Source organism: Eucalyptus grandis, chromosome 9 (assembly GCF_016545825.1).
Source record: "Eucalyptus grandis isolate ANBG69807.140 chromosome 9, ASM1654582v1, whole genome shotgun sequence".
Lineage (NCBI taxonomy): Eukaryota > Viridiplantae > Streptophyta > Magnoliopsida > Myrtales > Myrtaceae > Eucalyptus > Eucalyptus grandis.
The window spans coordinates 7,613,937-7,635,075 of NC_052620.1; the positions used below are offsets into that span (position 1 = coordinate 7,613,937).

The 21,139-nt window shown below is 41.1% G+C and overlaps 1 protein-coding gene and 1 long non-coding RNA gene across 2 annotated transcripts; one reads left to right on the plus strand and one right to left on the minus strand.

The window, feature by feature from the left end:
* Positions 1-2,550: 2,550 nt before the first annotated feature.
* Positions 2,551-3,663, minus strand: LOC120288371 (F-box/kelch-repeat protein At3g23880-like). Its single transcript, XM_039302314.1, has one exon. The coding sequence runs from the start codon at positions 3,661-3,663 to the stop codon at positions 2,551-2,553; it is 1,113 nt and encodes a 370-aa protein (XP_039158248.1).
* Positions 3,664-4,306: 643 nt separating this feature from the next.
* Positions 4,307-4,849, plus strand: LOC120288094. Its single transcript, XR_005546354.1, has 3 exons — positions 4,307-4,496; positions 4,581-4,661; positions 4,735-4,849. It is a non-coding gene; the product is annotated as an uncharacterized LOC120288094 (long non-coding RNA).
* Positions 4,850-21,139: the final 16,290 nt, after the last annotated feature.

The window sequence follows — 21,139 nt, forward strand, 5'->3', positions numbered from 1 at the left end:
CAATCTTTTTTTTTCTTTGCTTCTTCTTTCTCCTCTAGTGTTCGATATTTTGTTGGGAAACATGGAGAAACGTGAGTAGCCGGTTGGGAATGTCACTTGACATTTTGTTGCATTCTCTATCTTTTCAATATTCACAATTCATAGGAAACCACGGAGGACAAGAAAGTCAAAAAAAGCCATGATTTATGGCGGACTGTCAGCATACGCTTCGAACTTTGCCTAACTTTCCACCCAATTCAAAAATGATGGCCGCACATGGCTGGAAGCAAAATAGTCGTACTCGAACGATGCCAGAAGCTTTTCGAGCACGGCCAAATAATGGCTATAAACGAACCACATAGGAGGCATTGAAAATTCAGACCTGAGTAGGTGCTTAAGACGCTCAAAGGCAGAAACACTAGCAAAAATCTCCAAGGAATGAGATTTCACAATTCTAAAATCAATCTTTTTTTTCTCGTGCTTCTTCTTTCTCCTCAAGTCGTCGTTATTTTGTTGGGAAACATGGAGAGTAGCCGGTTGGGAATGTTACTTGACATTTTGTTGCATTCTCTATCTTTTCAATATTCATGATTCATAGGAAACTAAAACTAAGAATAATGGAGATCAAAACCAAGGAGTGGTAATATAAATTTTAATTGCATTCATGGAGTCATGAAAGAGGAGCATTTAGTGCGCATAACAATGTGTTTAAATCTCCTTCAAAGCGTGTGCTTAAATCTCCTTCAAAGCCACGGGTCTGGATGTTCTGCAAATCAGGGTTTGAACCCAGAACAGCTAGAACTGGGAACTGCCGAAATTCACGCCCTTCTATCTAATGACTTAAACACTTTAAGCAAAATCCATTTGACCTAAATGGAGATAAGTAACATATACTGTCAAATGCAACAATCGTCTTGGAGAATGATCAACTAAATAGATCAAACAGACCTCTCGAAGTAGCCCACATGAAATCAGCTCAGTTTTAAGGCTCAAGTTTTGAGCCATACGCCTAGTGTTTTAAGACACACCAATTCCTACCATTTCATGACCACATCCTTACCTTGGATTACTCTAAATATCCATGGATTTAACTCATTTGAAGATGCACCAAAGCATGGCTTAAATCAGTCATGAAGTCTGAACCAAAACCCATGCACCAGCAAGCATACCCAAGCACACATACTGCCTGATCTGACCTTTGATCAAGCACCATATGGCCATTTCTCAAGCTTCACAGATTTAACTTTAAGATTTTAATAAACACATAATTTTTATTGATCCAAAAGGATATGCATTTCTTCGAAGCCACAAATCTGGATGTTCCTGCAAAACTGGATTTGAACCCAGCACAGCTAGACCCCTGTGAACTGCCCAAATTCATGCCTTTATAGCCAATAACTTAAAAGACTTCAAGCAAAATCTACTCGACCTAAATGAAGACAAATGCAGTAAATGTCTCACAGAATGATCAACTATATAGATCAAACCAACCTCTCCAAGTAGCCCACACCAGATAAGCTCTGTTTTTTAGCTCAAGTTTTGAGCCTTATGCCCAGTGTTTTGAGACACTAATTCCTACCATTTCATGCCCACATCCTTACCTTGGATTACTCTACTTTACCATGGATTCAACTCATTTGAACATGCACCAAAACATGGCTTAAATCAGTCATGAACTCTGGACCAAAACTCATGCACCAGCAAGCATACCCGAGCACACACACTGCCCAATCCGAGCTTTGATCAAGCACTCATATGGCCATTTCTCAAGCTTCACAGATTTAACTTTGATGAAAAAATGTTATTCGCTAGTTAAATTCTATAAAATTGTACCCCTCTTGTTACAGGTTCGAGGTTCGTAGATGATTCTTTTAGTAGTTTGGAGTTTAATGAAATTTCTTTATATTAAAATGTTTGGTCCAAGTTTGAAATATAGTCTACACCAAATCACAAGCAGACCTAATACAATTTACCATAGGGGCGACCCATTTCAATGGAATAACAACCAAAACAAACGAGATGAAGGAAGCATAGTCCATTTTCAAGAAGTCCTTTGACAAAAAGACACTATCAGCAGGGGATTAGAAAACATAAAGCTCATGGCTATGCATATGCATACGCAATTCGCGGGGGATTTCTCGCCAAAATCAGTTTAGATTTCGTTTTTTGTGAGGTGAAACAGTTTTGATATGGGCTACTGAAATTGAGTTCTTCCGGGTGCATACTTTATAAACAGAACACACTTTGCTTAGTCTATGAAGAAAGACTCAAACTGCAAAAGTGCACACATGCATTCTAAAAGCTTGCAACAACAAGTACCAAAGCCAGAACAAGTACCAAATCAATTTCATGCCAGCAGCAGCACCAAAGCCAGATGGGTCGGGATCAATTTCACGCCAGCAGCAGCACCAAAGCCAGATGGGTCAGGATCAATTTCGTATCAGCAGCAGCACCAAAGCCAGATGGGTCAGGATCAATTTCATGCCAGCAGCAGCCAAGGCGTCTCTCTAAAATGAAATGAAAGAAGGCTTTCAGGATCAATTTCATACCTGCAGCAGCCAAGGCGTCTCTCTAAAATGAAAGAAGGCTTTCTCCGACGGTGACCAAATTGAGATTCGCCGACAGTGGAAGATTCACGTATTGGCCCGTCTTCGGATCCCAACAGACTCGTTTATCATCCATTTCCATAAGGACATTCCCATTGCTCATGAAGCCGTAAAAATTCGTCACTAGTCCAGGGGACTTGACACTATACAGCTCAGTCCAAGAATCAGGACTGCAGTACTCCCTCATAACCCAAACAGAACAAGAATGTACACGGTCAGTAACATGAATAAACATGGCCAGAAAGTCATCTAATACCGACAGATGCGCTAATAAATAGCCATTGTCTTGGTGAATCATCTCTTCCGGCAGGGCCATTTCATGAAACATCTCGCCTGCAAGGTCGAACAAAAGTATCGAGTCCCATCCACCCTCCTTCCGCTCCTTCCGCGGATCATCGTGCTCAAAAAGATGCCAGTGTAGATTCCCATTCAAGAAGACTGAAGGTCGGAAAGCGCAGAAAGCAGGAACCTGACACTCCAAGCTTCTCCAGGAATCCATCCTGAGGGAATAAATCTCGACTAGATATGTATCATGTCGATAGCGAATCCTCACAATTTTATAATCACCAGACCAAGCGTCGAAGCCAAACCCTAAAGCTTCCGGAGTAGTCGCCGCGGAGAAAAGGCCCGGATGGGATAGAATAACCGCCTTGTACCTTCTGGTGAAGAGATTCCACACGTACATCGTCTCATCACGGCTATGCTTGGAGAGTTCAGTAAAGCAGATCAAGCCATTACACGAACCGACGAGAGCGTAACCATTGACGGGATTGACGAAGGGGATTTCGATCTGCGACGGGGATTGCAGGGCGAAAGACTCGCTGCGGAACAGAGAGCAGCGGCGCTCGTCGGGACCGCCCCAATCTATACACACGACATACCGACTGGAGGCGTCAAGAGCGGAGTACCTCGAGTGGAGGGCCACGAAAGCAAGGTCGTCGATGGTGGAACGCCACAACCGACAGACGCTCCGGAATCGGAGGAGCGACCTCGCCGGCAACCGCTTCAGAATTTCGATGATAACGTCGTGAGGGAGCTTCGGATCGCCGCCGCCGCCGCCGCCGGCGGAGGAACTCATGTGTTGTAGGGTTTCAGGGGAAGGGCGAGGTAGAAAAGCCGAAGAGAATTTTGCTCCTGTTGGGAACGGCCGCAGTTCCCTTTTTATTGCCACGTGAGATAGCCACGCTTTCAAATGAGCGGATCCAGTCGGATTTGGGTCGGGCGAAAATAATCCGACCTATATTGTTCTCCTTATTCATTAATATTCTACTCAATTTGTATGAAATCGAATATTTTATTTGCATGAAATCCAATCGGATTTCAATAAAGCTAATTAAACGGAACCCATTAATTTGTGTAATGAATTACAATTTTATTAATTTTGATTCATTTACATATAATGTAAATTTGATAACTCATATTTAATTCGACTCATATTATTAAAATATATTAATATTTAACTCAATAGAAGAAAATCCACTCCCACTCTTTTAATCAACTTTAAGCTTTTCACACACATTCATAAATATATATACAGACTGGAATAAAAACTTCACATCAATTTAAAAAAATAAATCAAACAATAAAAATTCGTAAATAAAATAAAAAAGTGAAAAACCTTAAATTGAAATACTTTTGAAAAGTTTTTGATAATAAAAATTTTGATTAGTTAATGATTGACATGAAAATAATATTTATTTATAACAAATAATGGGATTCGCGGAGCCGAGATTGCTCCCCTTCCGCTGGGACGTGGAGAAAATGGCGGACTCGAAGCATGTGCAGTTCATCGTCATCAATGGCAACCCAACAGCCCCGACCATCCGAGCGCAATAGGGAGATACGATCGTCGTGCAAGTCAGGAATGGCTTGGGAGAAAATCTCGTGATCGTTTGGCAGGGAATTGAAAAGGTGACGCCGATCGCATAGAAAAAGCGTTAGGTTATTCGATCATAAGTTTTTGATAAAGATTTTCATCCTCGAATGAAATTGTAGGTCCTCAATCGGCAGTGTAACGGAGCAGATCAACCCATTCCGGCGGGACAAGTGGTTACCTATTGCCTGGCCGCGAAGCAGGTGATGAACACTTGGTTCTTCTTTCTATTGAAATGGCAGAGGCTCTAAAGATGACATCTTCCGACTCGTGCAGGCAGGGGTCTTCTCGTATCAAGCGCAATCCAAGCTTCAGAGAGATGATGGTTTGAAGGGTTCGATTGTGGCTCCGTAGAACGGCGGATAAAGTTAGACGTAATGTTATATGGTCACAAGCTGTTAAAATTATGTCTCGAGTTTTTCGTTGGAAAAGAGAAAATATAAAATAAATTTGTTATGCACACGATATATGAATTCCTTTTTGCTGATGAAGTCCTGTACGAAGAGGTTTCTTTTCTTGGCGTGAACTATGTAGCACGGACATGGCGACGCGATGTGTGACACGACACGTGATACGTCGTTTTTAAAAAGTAGAGAATTTCGACACGTTAACACGTTAAATATTAAATAAATATATTTAATTTTAATTAATTTGATTCAAATTTACAAATAAATAAATAAAGAGTTTACAATGAATTTATACTAATAATATTAATAAATCTAACACTTTTTTTTAATTTCATTATCTCAAATTTATATTTATTTTTCGAAATTCCCCCTCCCCCAAATTTACTTTTATTTTTCGAAACCACCTCCTACACCCAGACTTCCCTCATCTCTTTCCCCCAAATTTTTTAACTTTTTTCCCTCCCCACCACCTGACAGCCCATCACTTCCCCCTCCCTCCTGTCACTTTCCCCTCCCTCCAACACGCCAAATCTTTTTTATTCTTTTCAACACCCTAGCAGCGCGGCACAGCGCCTTCTTCTCCTCCTCCTCGCGTCCTTTTTTATTATTTTCCTTCTCAAAAGTTCAAAAACCTAGCAACGCGGCCCCTTCTTCTCCTCCTCCTCACCTCCTCCTCCTCGCTGCACGACGCCTATCTCCAAAAGCATTGAAGACTCAATCAAGAAAAGCACCAGCATTCGTCGAAGGAGCGGAAAAGGGAGTAACCCAGAAAAAGTTTCAGTGAAAAGGAATTAGAAAAGAAGGCGGAATGCGCGGTCCCTGTGCGCCGAGAGGCTACACACCGCCGCGAACTCCTCCTCTTCCTCTCCTCCCCCTTGCCGCTGCCGCCGCCGCCGCCACCACCCCACTCGACGACGCCGCCCTCCCCCACGCGCGCCTCCCTCCTAAAGTTTCTCCTCACGGCCCTCGCCCTCTTTCTCTGGCCGTCTCTCGCTGTCACGGGCTCACCTTCGCTCGCGGCCTCATCTCTACTCCCTCGCCTCCGCCCTCCATTCTCTTTTGGACACGCATGTCGAAGTGCGTCGACAAAAGTTGACCACGTGTCGACAAATCCGACACGCGTTGACCGCGTGTCAGAGCGTGTCCGAGTATGTCCGAGCATGTCGACGTGTCCGACACGTGTCGGACACAACACAGAGGCATGTGGGACGTGTCCGTGCATCATAGGGCGTGAAGTCCTTTGCTCTTGAAGATTGAATTCACGGTGGGGCCCACGCCATGGGCTTTCTTCATTTAGCCGAAGCCTACAAGAGAAAGGAGTATGCGAAGCCCTGCACGTGAAGACTCAAAAAAAAAAAAAAGTGGGGCCCAAGGTCAAACTGTTGACCTTGGGCCCACACACATGTATAAAACCGACGTCTCCAGGAGGGGTTTCTACTTCTGGTTGCCACTGCAGCTTTACGAAAACCTACGAAGCGCACGTCCACGATCCGCGAGGTTTCCGAAGCCGCAAGTCCTTGAAGCCGCGTGCGTTATACGTAGAGTTTTGTCGCACGGTAATTTTGTGCAGTGAGTTTATACCCAAGCAAGTTGTTATTTATACACTTAGGGTTTGGGGTTAAATTTAGGTGCGGGAAACAGCTTGGCGATTGAAGCGGTGTAAGCTACGATTCTCCGATTTTAGTGGATTATTTCTTCTTCTTCTCTCACTGTGGACGTAGTGCCAAATCTCGGACCAAACCACGTAAATTTCTGGTGTTCTGATTTTCTCGTTTAATTTCTTTGGTAATTTCGCATTGACGTAATTTGCAAGATCCTGTAATTTCCGCGTATTATATCCCAACAATTGGTATCGGGCGTGGGGTTGGATTTCTTGATTCGATTTGGGGCTTTTGCTTGTGCGGTTATTATCTGGAAATTGCATTATTGCGATTATGCGAGAAATGCGAGATTGAGAAGTTTGATGGGAGAAACAACTTTGTGTTATGGAGCATCAAGATGCGAGCTTTATTGACAACATAAGGTTTGGCCAAGGCACTAGATGGTGAGGATGAGTTGCCGATTATAATGAAAGCCTCAGAGAGGGTAGAGCTTATGCAAAAAGCAAAAAGCATAATACTGTTAAATTTGTCGGATGATGTCTTACTAGAGGTTATTGAGGCGAAGGATGCCGCAACATTATGGGCAAAACTTCAAGCACTCTATGTGAAGAAAGGTTTGAACAATCGCTTGTATATGCTGAAGAAGATGTTTCAATTTATACTGAAGGTACGTCTATCAAAACCCATCTAGATGAATTTAATAAACTCATGTTGGATCTTGGTAAGATACTTGATGATGAAAAGCAGGGCATGATGTTGTTAGCCTCTTTACCAGAGTCATCGAAGCACTTTACTAATTCACTGTTGCAAGGGCGTACTACTATTACCTTAGAGGAGGTAAAGTCCGCCTTATTCTCTAAAGAGTGGCAGAGAAAGTTGCGAGATGACAGTCTGGCGAAAGGAGCAGCGCAAGCACTGACGATTCGAGGTAGAGAACAACATCGAGAGTCTAACAGCATCAGAGGTAAAAACAGATCAAAATCACGCAATAGAAAGTCTAAGGGACGCGTGAAGTGCTTTGAGTGTCACAAGGAGGGGCACATCAGGAGAGATTGTCCAAAGCGGAGAAATAAAGTTGATAAGCAAAATGCTACAAGCAGTGTGGCAAAAGTTGCTGAGGGGAGCAATAGGGATGCAGAAGCTATCTTATGTGTGACTGCTACTTCGTCAGGAGACGAATGGGTGTTAAATTCGGAGTGTTCTTATCACATGATGCCTCATAAGAACTAGTTTACTACTTACCAAGCTGCAGATGGTGGTAGGGTTCTTTTGGGGAATAATGCGTCTGTAAGGGTTTGTGGGGATAGGGACAATTCGGATCCGGATGCACGATGGGGTGGTTCGCACATTGACGGATGTGAGGCATGTACCGGAGCTTAAGAAGAACCTTATTTCTCTGGGGACACTCGATGACATCGGGTGTAGGTACACCGCTGAAGGTGGAGTACTAAAGATCTCTCGAGGTGATATGATAGTGATGAAGGGGAAAAAAGTGAATACTCTCTATCATCTACTGGGAGAGACCGTGACTGGAAGTGCTGCTATTTCATCAGGTGAGTCAGACTCTAACTTGACTCAGTTATGGCATATGCGTTTGGGGCACATGAGTGAAGCAGGTATGACGATGTTGAGTGAAAATGGGTTGTTGAGTGGTTAGAAAACAGGGAAGCTAGACTTATGTGAGCACTGCATCTATGGGAAGCAGCACCGAGTTAAGTTTACTACAACTATTCATTCGACCAAACAACCTATTGAATACATTCATTCAGACGTCTGGGGCCCGTCTTCAGTTCCTTCGAAAGGAGGTGCCCGATATATGCTAACTTTTATCGACGATTATTCGAGGAAGGTATGGATATACTTTCTGAAGCACAAATATGAAGTGTTTGATCGGTTCAAGAAATTTAAGGCATTGATTGAGAAGCAGTCAGATAAGCAAATCAAGTGCCTGAGAACCGATAATGGCATGGAGTTATGTGGTAAAGATTTTACCGAGTTCTGCGAAAAAGAAGGTATTGTAAGACACCGCACAGTACCTGGGACACCACAGCAAAATGGCGTGGCAGAACGGAAGAACAAAACTTTGCTTGAGCGAGCTCGATGCATGCTTTCGCATGCAGGACTTGGCAAGGAATTTTGGGCTAAAGATGTGAATATGTCATGTTACCTGGTAAATCGATCTCCATCGTCTACTATCGAGGAAGACTCCTGAGGAAGTATGGTCGGGGAAACCTGTTGATTATTCTGGATTACGTATATTCGGATGTCCTGCATATGCTCATGCGAGTGATGGTAAGCTTGAGCCGAGGGCGAAGAAGTGCATATTTCTGGGTTATGCACAGGGGGTGAAAGGCTACCGGCTATGGTGCACCGATCTCAGATCACCCGGTTTTCTAATTAGCAGAGATGTAATCTTCAACAAGACTGCAATGCTTCAACAAGACTGCAATGCTTCAACAGAGGAGTTCTGAGACACAACCAGCAGAGAAGACAGATCATGGTGTCATAAGTGAGGTGGAGACTTCGGAGACCTCAAAGGTAACAGAGGTTGAGACTACAGATGAAGCCGCAATTCCTTAAGTCGGTGATAGTGAACAACCAGCAAAGCCACAGCAGACTATAGACGCAGATAGAGAGAGAAGGAAAATTAAACCACCGATACGTTATGGTTATACAGATATTGCTTATGCATTGACTGTAGGTGATGAGGTGGAGATAGATGAGCCTTCATCTTACTCTAAGGCGATGGCTAGTCCGGAATCGTCGCAGTGGCTAGGGGCTATGAGTGAAGAGATGGAATCACTCCATTGAAATCAGACATGGGAGCTGGTCAAAGTACCAAAGAGCCAAAAGATTGTTGGAAGTAAATGGATCTTCAAACGGAAAGAGGGCATTCCTGGTGTTGAGGCAGCGAGGTATAAGGCAAGACTTGTGGCAAAAGGATATACATAGCGTGAGGGCATTGACTATAATGAGGTGTTATCTCATGTGGTAAGACATACTTCTATTCATGTTTTACTTGCCTTAGTTGCTTCGCAGGATCTCGAGTTAGAGCAGCTAGATATGAAAACTGCGTTTCTTCACGGTGAATTGGAGGAGCAGATTTACATGAGGCAACCAGAGGGGTTTGCTATTCCAGGTAAGGAAGATCATGTTTGCTTGTTAAAGAAATCTTTATATGGTTTGAAACAGTCTCCTAAGTAATGGTATAAACGTTTTGATGCTTTTATGGCTAGTCAAGACTATTCAAAAAGTCATATGGACATTTGCGTTTACTTTAGGAGATTGGATAATGGTTCTTTGATTTATCTACTTTTATATGTTGATGATATGCTGATAGCAGCTAAGAATATATCTGATATTGATGTCTTTGAAGAGGCGGTTGAATGCTGAATTTGAGATGAAAGATTTAGGTCTTTGCAAAGAAAATTTTGGGTATGGAGATTTTGTGTGACGGTTGTAGGAGTTTTACGTCTGTCTCAAAGAAATACATTGAGAAGATTGTGGTACGTTTTAATATGCAATCGGCGAAATCTGTAAGTACACCTTTAGCGAAGCACTTTAAACTTTTATAAAAATTATCACCGCAGAATGAGGAGGAGGAGGAGCATATGTCCCGTGTTCCTTATTCTAGTGCCGTGAGTAGTATTATGTATGTTATGGTGTGCACTAAGCCTGATATTTCACAAGCTGTGAGCGTGGTTAGTTGCTATATGAAGCATCCTGGTAAAGCTCATTGAGAAGCTGTGAAGTGGATCCTCAGATATTTGAAAGGGACAATAAACATGGGTATAGTATACCGGAAGGACAGCAATGGCAGTGAGACCACTGGTTTTGTGGATTCGGATCACGCCGGTGACTTGGATGATCGAAGATCTTTAGTAGGGTACATGTTTACGCTAGCAGGTGGTGCAGTTAGTTGGAAAGCGTCCTTACAAGATCACATTGCCTTGTCTTCGACTAAGGCGGAATACATGGCACTAACCTTTGTAGCGAAAGAGGCGATATGGTTACAAAGTTTGCTCTCGGACTTTGGGTTAGAACAGAAAGTGTGGATATACATTATGATAACCAAGGTGCGATATATTTGGCATATAATCCAGTTTATCATGAGCAAACGAAGTATATCAACATCAGGTACCACTTCATCCGAGATGTCTTAGCTAAAGGTATTATTACTGTTAAAAAGATTGTTACAGCAGATAACCCAGCAGACATGATGAGTAAGTCTGTTCCTTTGGCGAAGCTCAAGCTCTACTTGAGCTCTATTGGCGTCTGTGAAGAGTAAGCGCCCGTCGGGGCATTGGGAGAGCAGCATGTGTAATGAGCACTATGACTTGGCTTCAAACATCGAGTCAAGGTGGAGAATTGTTAAAATTATGTCTCGAGTTTTTCGTTGAAAAAGAGGAAATATAAAATAAATTTGTTATGCACACGATATACGAATTCCTTTTTGCCTATGAAGTCCCTGTACGAAGAGGTTTCTCTTGGCGTGAAGTCCTTTGCTCTTGAAGATTGAATTCACGGTGGGGCCCACGCCATGGGCTTTCTTCATTTAGCCGAAGCCTACAAGAGAAAGGAGTATGCGAAGCCCTGCACGTGAAGACTCAAAAAAAAAAAAAAAAAAAGTGGGGCCCAAGGTCAAACTGTTGACCTTGGGCCCACACACACGCATGTATAAAATTGACGTCTCCAGGAGGGGTTTCTACTTCTGGTCGCCGCTGCAACTTTACGAAAACCTACGAAGCGCACGTCCACGATCCGCGAGGATTCCAAAGCTGCAAGTCCTTGAAGCCGCGTGCATTATACGTAGAGTTTTGTCGCACGGTAATTTTGTGCAGTGAGTTTATACCCAAGCAAGTTGTTATTTATACACTTAGGGTTTGGGGTTAAATTTAGGTGCGGGAAACACTTAAGCGATTGAGCGATTGTAAACTCTGATTCTCCGATTTTAGTAAATTATTTGTTGTTGGCTCTCCCCGTGGACATAAGTACCGATACTAGGACCGAACAACATAAATTTCTGGTGTTTTGATTTTCTCGTTTAATTTCTCTGGTGATTTCGCATTGACGTTATTTGCAAGATCCTGTCGTTTCCGCGTATTATATCCTAACAATAAACTCAGCTAATATCTTGCGGGGTACTTGGAGAGGTTGGTTTGATATATACGGTTGATCCTTCTGCGAGATGTTGTTGCATTAGGAAGTATATGTTACTTAATCTTCATATAGGTCAAGTGGATTTTGCTTAGAGTCTTCAAGCTATTGGATATAACATCCAGACCCATGACTTTGAAGGAGATTTAAGCACCACTTGGCAAGTTTTGTTGCCTGTCACTGAGTTTGTTGTGTTCTTAGTGTGTAGTTGTACATCATTGGTGCTTTATTTTTGCTTAAGATCATTTGTAGTTTGAGATTGAAGGCCATGAAAATGGCTTTGGGAAAGTATACGTTACTTCACTATGTAGGTCGAGTGGATTTTGCTGAGAGTCTTTTTAAGTTATTGGATAGAAGGGCGTGAATTTAGGCAGTTCCCAGTTCTCAGTCCTGGGATGAAACCTTGAACATCCAGACCCATGGCTTTGAAGGAGATTTAAGCATGACTTGGTGGGTTTTGTCGTCTGTCACTGAGTTTGCCGGTTGGTATGTAGTTGCACATCATTGGTGCTTTATTTTTGCTTAAGATCATCTGCAGTTTGAGATTGAAGGCCATGAAAATGGCTTGAGGAAAGGATATGTTACTCATCTTCATGCGGGTCGAGTGGATTTTGTGTAGAGTCTTTAAGCTATTAGATAGAAGGGCGTGAATTTGGGCAATTCCCAATTCTCTGTCCTGGGTTCAAACCCTGATTTGCAGGAGCATTCAGATTGTGGCTGTGAAGGAGATTTAAGCACCACTTGGCAAGTTTTGTTGTCTGTCACTGAGTTTGTCATGTTCTTGATGTGTAGTTGTACATCATTGGTGCTTTATTTCTACTTAAGATCATTTGTAGTTTGAGATTGAAGGCCATGAACATGGCTGTAGGAAAGTATACGTTACTTATCTTCATGTAGGTCGAGTGGATTTTTCTTAGTCTTTAAGTTATTGGATTGAAGGGTGTGAATATGGGTAGTTCCAGATCTTTGTCCTGGGTTGAAACCCTGAACATCCAGACCCATGGCTTTGAAGGAAATTTAAGCACGGCTCTGTCACTGAGTTTGTGGTGCTCTTGGTGTGTAGTTGCACATCATTGGTGCTTTATTTATGCTCAAGATAATTTGCAGATTGAGATTGAAGGCCATGAAAATGACTTGAGGAAAGTATATGTTACTCATCTTGCTTAGAGTCTTTAAGATATTAGATAGAAAGGTGTGAATTTGGGCAGTTCTCAGTTCCTTGGTTCAAACCTGGGTTCAAACCCTGATTTGTAGGAACATCCAGAAGGAGATTTAGGCACGACTTACCAGGTTTTGCCATCTGTCACTGAGTTTATCGTGCTCTTGGTGTGTAGTTTGTACATCATTTGATGTGAATCGTTTCGGAAGGATCGTTCTACGAAGGCTCAAATGGTGCGAATTGCAAATCTCGACCTCCAATCAAACTTGTGATTGGCAACCTCGGTATGAATGTGACTTGTTGACGAACGCGTATCAACCAACCAATGTTATAGGCGCCACGAGCAAAAGAATTCGCTATCTCGCTCGATAAATCAAAATCGACCGCCAAAGAGAATCTTGATAAGGTCAAGTCCTCAAAAGAGCAGTAGAAGAAAACCTCTCAATTCTTTTCCTTAAAAATAAAATATGTCTATCCCCCAAAGAAATTCAGTCAGTCTTATATATATAGGCATTCTAGCCGCCACACAAACCCTAAAACCAACCATAAAGATATAATGCATCATATTCTAAAATATTCCTAAACAAGAAGAATATTCCTATTTGACTTGGTCAAATATTTGGTGACCAGATAATCAAATTGCGCTAAGATTTCCAAGATTCTTCAAGATCGGATCCAAGGTCATCTCCACGCCAAAGATCACGAATCATGACACCAACAACTTGCCTAAATTGCTTGGCCCGTACTCGAGTGATCGAATCACTTAAACCAGTAGGAATAGATAATGGGTCCTTAGCACCTCCTCCTCGCTATGGCTTGATGTCCACATCATTCCCTCCCCCGTGCAAAGGATTTGCCCTCAAATCATCACTGGTATCAAAAAGAGTCAAGTCAGAAACATTAAATGTGGCACTAATGTCATACTTACCTGAAAGATTAAGCTTGTAGGCATTATTGTTAACTCTTTCCAAAACCATGAATGGTCTATCCCCTCACGGTAATAACTTACAATGTCGCTGCTTAAGAAATCTCTCTTTGCGCATATGAACCCAAATCCAATCGCCAGGTTCAAACACCACTTCCTTGCGCCCTTTGTTGGCTTGCCTTGCATATTGCTCGGTCTTGCGCTTAATATTTGCACGCGTCTTCTCATGCAATGTCTTGACAAATTCAGCTTTCTTTGCTCCATCTAAATCTACACGCTCATCAACAGGTAAAGGGGTTAAATCTAACGGAGTTAACGAATTAAAACCATAGACAACCTCAAATGGTGTAAATTTAGTATTAGAATGCATGCTCTTATTATATGCAAATTCAACATGTGGCAGACAATCTTCCCAAGATTTTATGTTCTTTTTAATAATAACACGCAACAATACCCCTAAAGTTCTATTAACTACCTCGATTTGACCATCGGTTTGTGGATGACAAGTAGTAGAAAATAACAACCATGTTCCTAATTTTTTCTACAATGTTTTCCAAAAGTAGTTAAGAAATTTAGAATCTTGATCTGAAATAATCGATCTAGACATGCCATGCAAATGTACAACCTCTAAAGAACAAATCAGCAACATGAGATGCATCATCAGTTTTATGACAAGGTATAAATGAGCCATCTTTGAAAATCGATCAACAACCACATAAAGAGAATATCTACCATTCTTAGATCTAGGCAATCCTAACACAAAATCCATAGAAATATCAGTCCAAGGATGTGTTGGAATAGGTAATGGTGTATACAAGCCATGCGGTTTAGTTGTAAACTTTGATTGCTTACAAGCAATGCATCTCTCATAGACACATGTGACATTGCTCTTCATATGTGGCCAATAAAAATGTTCATGTAGCACTTCATAAGTCTTATTAATACCAAAATGCCCCATTAAACCACCACTATGCACTTCTCACACCAACAATTCACGCAAAGGACACTTAGACAAACATAGTTGGTTTTTACGGAAAAGATAACCTTCATGCCTATAGAATTTATCAAATGCAGCATGTTCACATGCTTCATACACTCTCCCATAGTCATCATCATCAGTATATAAGCCCTTGATATGCTCAAAACCTAGACACTTTGCTTTTAAAATAGTTAAAATTGCGTACCTTCAAGAAAATGCATTGGCTACCACATTCTCCTTACCTTTCTTGTACTTGATCACATATGGAAAAGTCTCAATGAACTCCATCCATTTGGCATGTCTTTTATTCAACTTTTGCTGCCCTTTCAAGTACTTCAAGGTCTCATGGTCGGTGTGGATCACAAACTCCTTTAGCCATAAATAATGTTGCCAAGTCTCCAAAACTCGCACTAAAGCATACATCTCCTTATCATATGTAGGATAATTCAATGTTGCTCCACTCAATTTCTCGCTGAAATGAGCTATGGCATGCTCTCCTTACATCAACATGGCTCGAATTCCTATACTAGAAGCATCGCATTCTATCTCAAAAGTAGCACTGAAATTCGACAAAGATAACAAAGGAGCATTAGTCAACTTATCTTTTAGCAGATTAAATGCTTCCTCTGGCTCTTCTCCCCACGTGAAACCCACATGCTTCTTGATAACCTCAGTTAAAGGTGCGGCAATAAATGCTGAAATTTCTCACAAATCGCCGATAAAAGCTCGACAATCCATGAAAGTTACGCACTTCTCCTATGGTCTTAGGCGTTGGCCATTCACGGATTGCTTTAACATTTTCTTCATCAACCTATACCATCAGCACTAACAACAAATCCTAAAAATACTAATTTGTTGGTAACAAAAGAGCACTTCTTTCAATTAGCGTATAATTGCTCGGCCCTTAAAACCTGCAAGACAGCTCGCACATGCTCAATATAGTCATCAAGACTTCAGCTGTAAATCAAGATGTCATCGAAATAGACAACCACAAATCGACCAATAAAAGCACGCAAAACATGATTCATAAGTCGCATAAACGTGCTCGATGCATTAGTTAATCCAAATGGCATGACTAACCACTCATATAATCCATACTTGGTCTTAAATGTAGTTTTCCATTCATCACCTTCTTTCATCATAATTTGATGATAGCCATTTTTCAAATCGATTTTAGTGAAAATGCAAGAACCATGCAACTCATCCAACATGTCATCTAACCTAGGAATATGATGTCGATACTTTACCGTAATATTATTAATTGCTCGGCAATCGACACAAATTCGCCAAGTTCCATCCTTCTTTGACACCAACAAAATAGGACATCGCACGGGCTAAGACTCTCTCTCACATACCCTCGCTCCAATGTTCACTAACTTGCCGCTGAAGTTCCTTTGTCTCATCGGGATTACTTCGATATGCGGGTCGGTTAGGTAATGGTGCACTAGGAATCAAGTCAATTTGATGTTCTATGCCTCGAATTGGTGGTATCCCTTCAGGAAGTTCATCAAGAAAGACATCTTCAAATTTCTGCAATAAAGACATAATAGGACTAAGCAAACTTGGGTCAAAATCGTTAATAGAAAACAAAACCTCCTTATACACAAGTACAAGTATTAGTCGATCTAAAACTAGAGCTCTCCTCACTTCACTTGATTTTGCGTAAAAATTATTTTGCCTCTTTTCTTTCCTCTCTTCTTTTCCCTTGGTTTTACCACAATCTTTCTCTCGGCCTTTCCTTTTCCTTGCGTCTCGGACACACCACGCAAGCCCTCGGATTTCTCACATTTTCTCTCTTTCTCTCGGCTACTCGTTGTAACTTTAACTGATCTTGATACACCTCACTAGATGTCATTGGTACCAAAGTATAAGTTTTTTGATTCATCACCAGTAAATAACGATTAGTATATCTATCATAATGTACCTTTCGATCATATTGCCATAGTCTTCCAAGTAAGATATGACCCGCTTGCATAGGTACAACATCACACTTTACCTCGTCCTTATATTTCCCTATCTCAAATGGAATTCGAACTTACTTCGATACTTTCACCTCACCACTATCATTTAACCATTAAAGTCTATAAGGCCCAGGGTGCTTTGTCGTTTTCAAACCCAATTTATCCACCATAGTACAACTTGCCATATTCGCACAACTACCTACATCAATTATCATACTACAGATCTTACCATTCACCATACATGTTGTATGAAATAAGTTATCTCTTTATTGGTGATGCTTCTCCTCCTTTACTTGCATCAGAGAATGCCTAACCACCAATAAGTCTCCTTTTATAGCCACTTCTCCATCACTACAATCCTCCAATAGTGGCATCTCATCATCCTCTTCTTCCCTTTCACTTTCGGACTCAATAACACCATGTCCAGTCATGATCATCACCCTCCTATTAGGACATTGATTCGCCATATGACCCTTGCCCAAACACTTAAAAAATTTAATCTCACGAGTTCTAGTGTTAGGGTTTTCAGTTTTACCTGAAGCTGGATTCGTTCCAACTTTACCGTCCCTCTCCTTCTCCTTTGAGGTATCAGTTTTGGTGTTATTTCCCCTCCAATTTGGTTTCTCATCTCTCTTCCAATTGGATCTCCAATTCTGATTTAAACCTCCTCCACTCTTATGATTTCGGTCCAACTTCAATTGCCACTCAACTTTGATGGTTTTGTCTACTAATTCCTCTAATTCAACATAGTGTTGCAGCTCCACCACCCTTGATATGCCTCGGCTCAAACCACTCAAAAATCTTAACATTGTGGCCTCACGATCCCTCATCACATTGGCACGGATCATGGCAAACTCCATCTCCTTGTGATACTCTTCCACACTTTTATTGCCTTGTGTGAGATTTTGTAATTTTTGAAACAAATCTCGGTGGTAATGACTTGGTACAAAACGCCTCCTCATTGCTTTCATCTCGTCCCACGTCTTTATCGGTCTTTCACCATTACGTCTCCTACTAGTCACAAGTTGATTCCACCAAATTATAGCATAATCGGTAAATTCAACAGCTGCAATTTTTACCTTTTTGAGCTTGGAGTATTGTTGACAATCAAATATCATCTCTATGCGTTTCTCCCATTCTATATACGCATTAGGATCATTCTTCCCTTGGAAAGAAGGAATCTTCATCTTGATATTGCCAAGTTCATTATCTTTTCGGGGTCTAAACCCTCGGCCTCCATTCCACCTTCCAAATCGAGCATCTCGATCATCTTCCATGTCAGCCTCATCATCATCATAATGCCGCTGCCTTCTATGTCGTGTTCTAGAGGTGTCTTGCTGATGTTGTGGCCTTCCCCGGGATAGCTCTCGATCACTATCAACCCTCGTGTCATTCCCCATCATTCGACCACTAAGCTTCTCCACTATGGCCCTCAATTGTTAGATGCTTTCCACGAACGCTTCATCCCTTCGTATGGAGTCAAACTCCTGATTCATGCTTTTTTCGCGCGACATATTTTAGACTTGCAAGTAAACGTTAGTCACAAAAATCCTCACTAATCGCTCCCTCACGTGTTTCTCTCAAGGTGTTTGTCACTCCCCTCATGTTTAACTCAAGTTTATGCTTTTTCCACCCTCAATTAAGTTTACACACTCTTGCCTTTTTCCTCTCGTATTCTCTTTTCACAAGCTATTTATCGGACTCAAAACATGTCTCTCAACCCTCTCACGACAATCAATCAAACTAACCAAACAAGATTAAATCAATTCAGCAAGTAACAATTTCAAACCAATAAGTACAACTTTCGAAATTCCAATTGAAACGCAAATCACTATTGATTTTGTTTCAATTTAGTCTACTAACAAACAAGTCGCCTTCTTGATCTTTTTTGTTCGGCTAATTTTTTTTTGTTGAATCTATTTTTTTTTCTTGCGCACTTTTTTTTTTGTGCGTCTTCTTTCTCTTCTTTTTTTTTTGACAGATTTTTTTTTTACAAACTCAGATACAATTTAAGATGCTAGAAAAAAAAATTAAAACTAACAGTAAACAACTACGTATGGAAGAGCAAAAGCAATCGGATCCCTAAATCAGCTAGAACCGAAACTCTAGCTCAATAAATTTTCAAATTGCTGAATGTAAACAGAAAATTAAAGATAAATAGACCTTGTAAAAACAAGCTCTGATACCAACTAATGTGAATCATTGCGGAAGGATCGTTCTACGAAGGCCCGGATGGTGCGAATTGCAAATCTCAACCTCCAATCAAACCTATGATTAGCAACCTCGGTATGAACGTGACTTGTTAGCGAACGTGTGTCAACCAACCAACGTTATAGATGCCATGAGCGAAAGAATTCGCTATCTCGCTCGATAAGTCAGATTGACCGCCAAAGAGAAAAGTCAAGTCCTCAAAAGAGCAGTAAAAGAAAACCTCTAAATTATTTTCCTTAAAAATAAAATATGTCTGTCCCTCATAGAAATTCAATTAGTCTTATATATATAGGCATTCTAGCTACCACACAAACCCTAAAACCAACCATAGAGATATAATGCATCATATTCCTATTCTAGAATATTCATAAATAAGAAGAATATTTCTATTTGACTCGGTCAAATATTTGGTGACCAGATAATCAAATTGCGTTAAGATTTTCAAGATTCTTCAAGATCTGATCCAAGGTCATCTCCACGCCAAAATTGCTTGACCCGCGCTTGAGTAATCGAATCACTCGAACCAATAGGAATAGATAATGGGTACTTAGCACCTTCTCCTCGATATGGCTTGATGTCCACATCATCATTGGTATTTCATTTCTGCTTAATATCATATGCAGTTTGAGATTGAAGCCCATGAATGTGGCTTGAGGAAAGTATATATTACTTATCTTCATGTCGGATGAGTAAATTTAGCTTTAGTCTTTAAGCTATTAGATAGAAGGGGTGAATTTGAGCAATTCCCAATTCTCTGTCCTCGGTTCAAACCCGAGTTGCGGGAACATCCAGACCCGTGGCTTTGAAGGTGATTTAAGCACAACTTAGCAGGTTTTGTTTGTCTGTCAATGAGCTTGTTGTGCTCTTGGAGTGTAGTTGTACACCATTGGTGCTTTATCTCTGCTTCAGATCATCTGCAGTTTGAGATTTAAGGCCATGAATATGGCTTGGAGAAACTGGTCTCTGCAGTTCTAAGGTCACGATACTCACGTCGCTTTCCACTTGAAGGCACGTCTGGGAGTACATTTCCTTTCTATCTCGTTAATGGAAAGCAGACATGAACTGAAAAGTTGCATAGGCAAAGAAACGAGCTGCGAGGCACGGGTAGTGCGCCACGTGGATTACACGCGCAGGTTGTCTTTAGTTTCGAATGAATCGCCATGACGCAACTCCTCCAGACCGAAATATATGTTGACCATGCATTTGTACATAATGTCTAGACTAAGCACGCAAGATTTTTATTATTTATGAGCGCATAAGACCCCATTGCCATGCGATGAGTACTCTGCAAACATCATATAAATCAATTAATTGAGTCTACATCTTTTGGGATGTGTAGGTGATTTGAAGGATTTTACGTGGAGCTAATATGATTTGACGGATGGCATCCAGTTTTTCAGCTTAAAATCCCTAACGTCCTCAATCAACTACCTTAGACTATGTGATTGAGCACACGATTTAGCGCTTGAATGATTTAAGTTGCTAGAGAACGGGAAGAGAAGAAAATTAAGTCACGAGGAGGAACGGAGAACGAGAAAGTATAAGGGATCTAAATTTAACCCTAGATTATTGTGTGAAAAAGTAGATGAATTGCATTGTAATAATCTCAACTACTAATTAAAACATAATCCATCGCTCAATGACAAATTATAAAAGTTGATTTAAATTGCAAGGGCCCCTTTTAAGGAACTTGCAGGGGAAAATTTTAGGGTTGACGTCCTCATAGTGGAGATTATTTGGCGTGGATCTTGCGAGTATAATAATATTTGGTTTTGCATAGAAGAGGCACAAGAACATCACATAAATTAAAGGAGCTTGATTCCGGCCATTCCTATTATATTGCTTCAAGATTCAACTTTCGTATCCATCATTTTTCTTGGGGGGATTTGACAAGAATAGAATCGGAGACGCATTTGGTCACGAAAACATCTAGATTATTATATTCGTGAAGGTATAAATTCATGAATCTTTTCATCTTTGAAGCATAAGTTCGATCTTATCATGAGAAAAACACCAGCTTCACTCATTGCTCATAGGTTCTTCATTCTCATTTGTTGCTTGGATTGTTGTCACTGCAAATTCAAGGGAGGGGAAAGTTAATTAAAATTAATACTATCAGTCCCTGGTTTTAATCTCCATTATTCTTGGTTTAAGTATACTATGAATCATGAATATTGGAAAGAAAGAGAATGCAACAAAATGTCAGGTGACATTCCCGACCGGCTACTCATGTTTCTCCATGTTTCCCAACAAAATATCGACGACTAGAGGAGATTGTAAA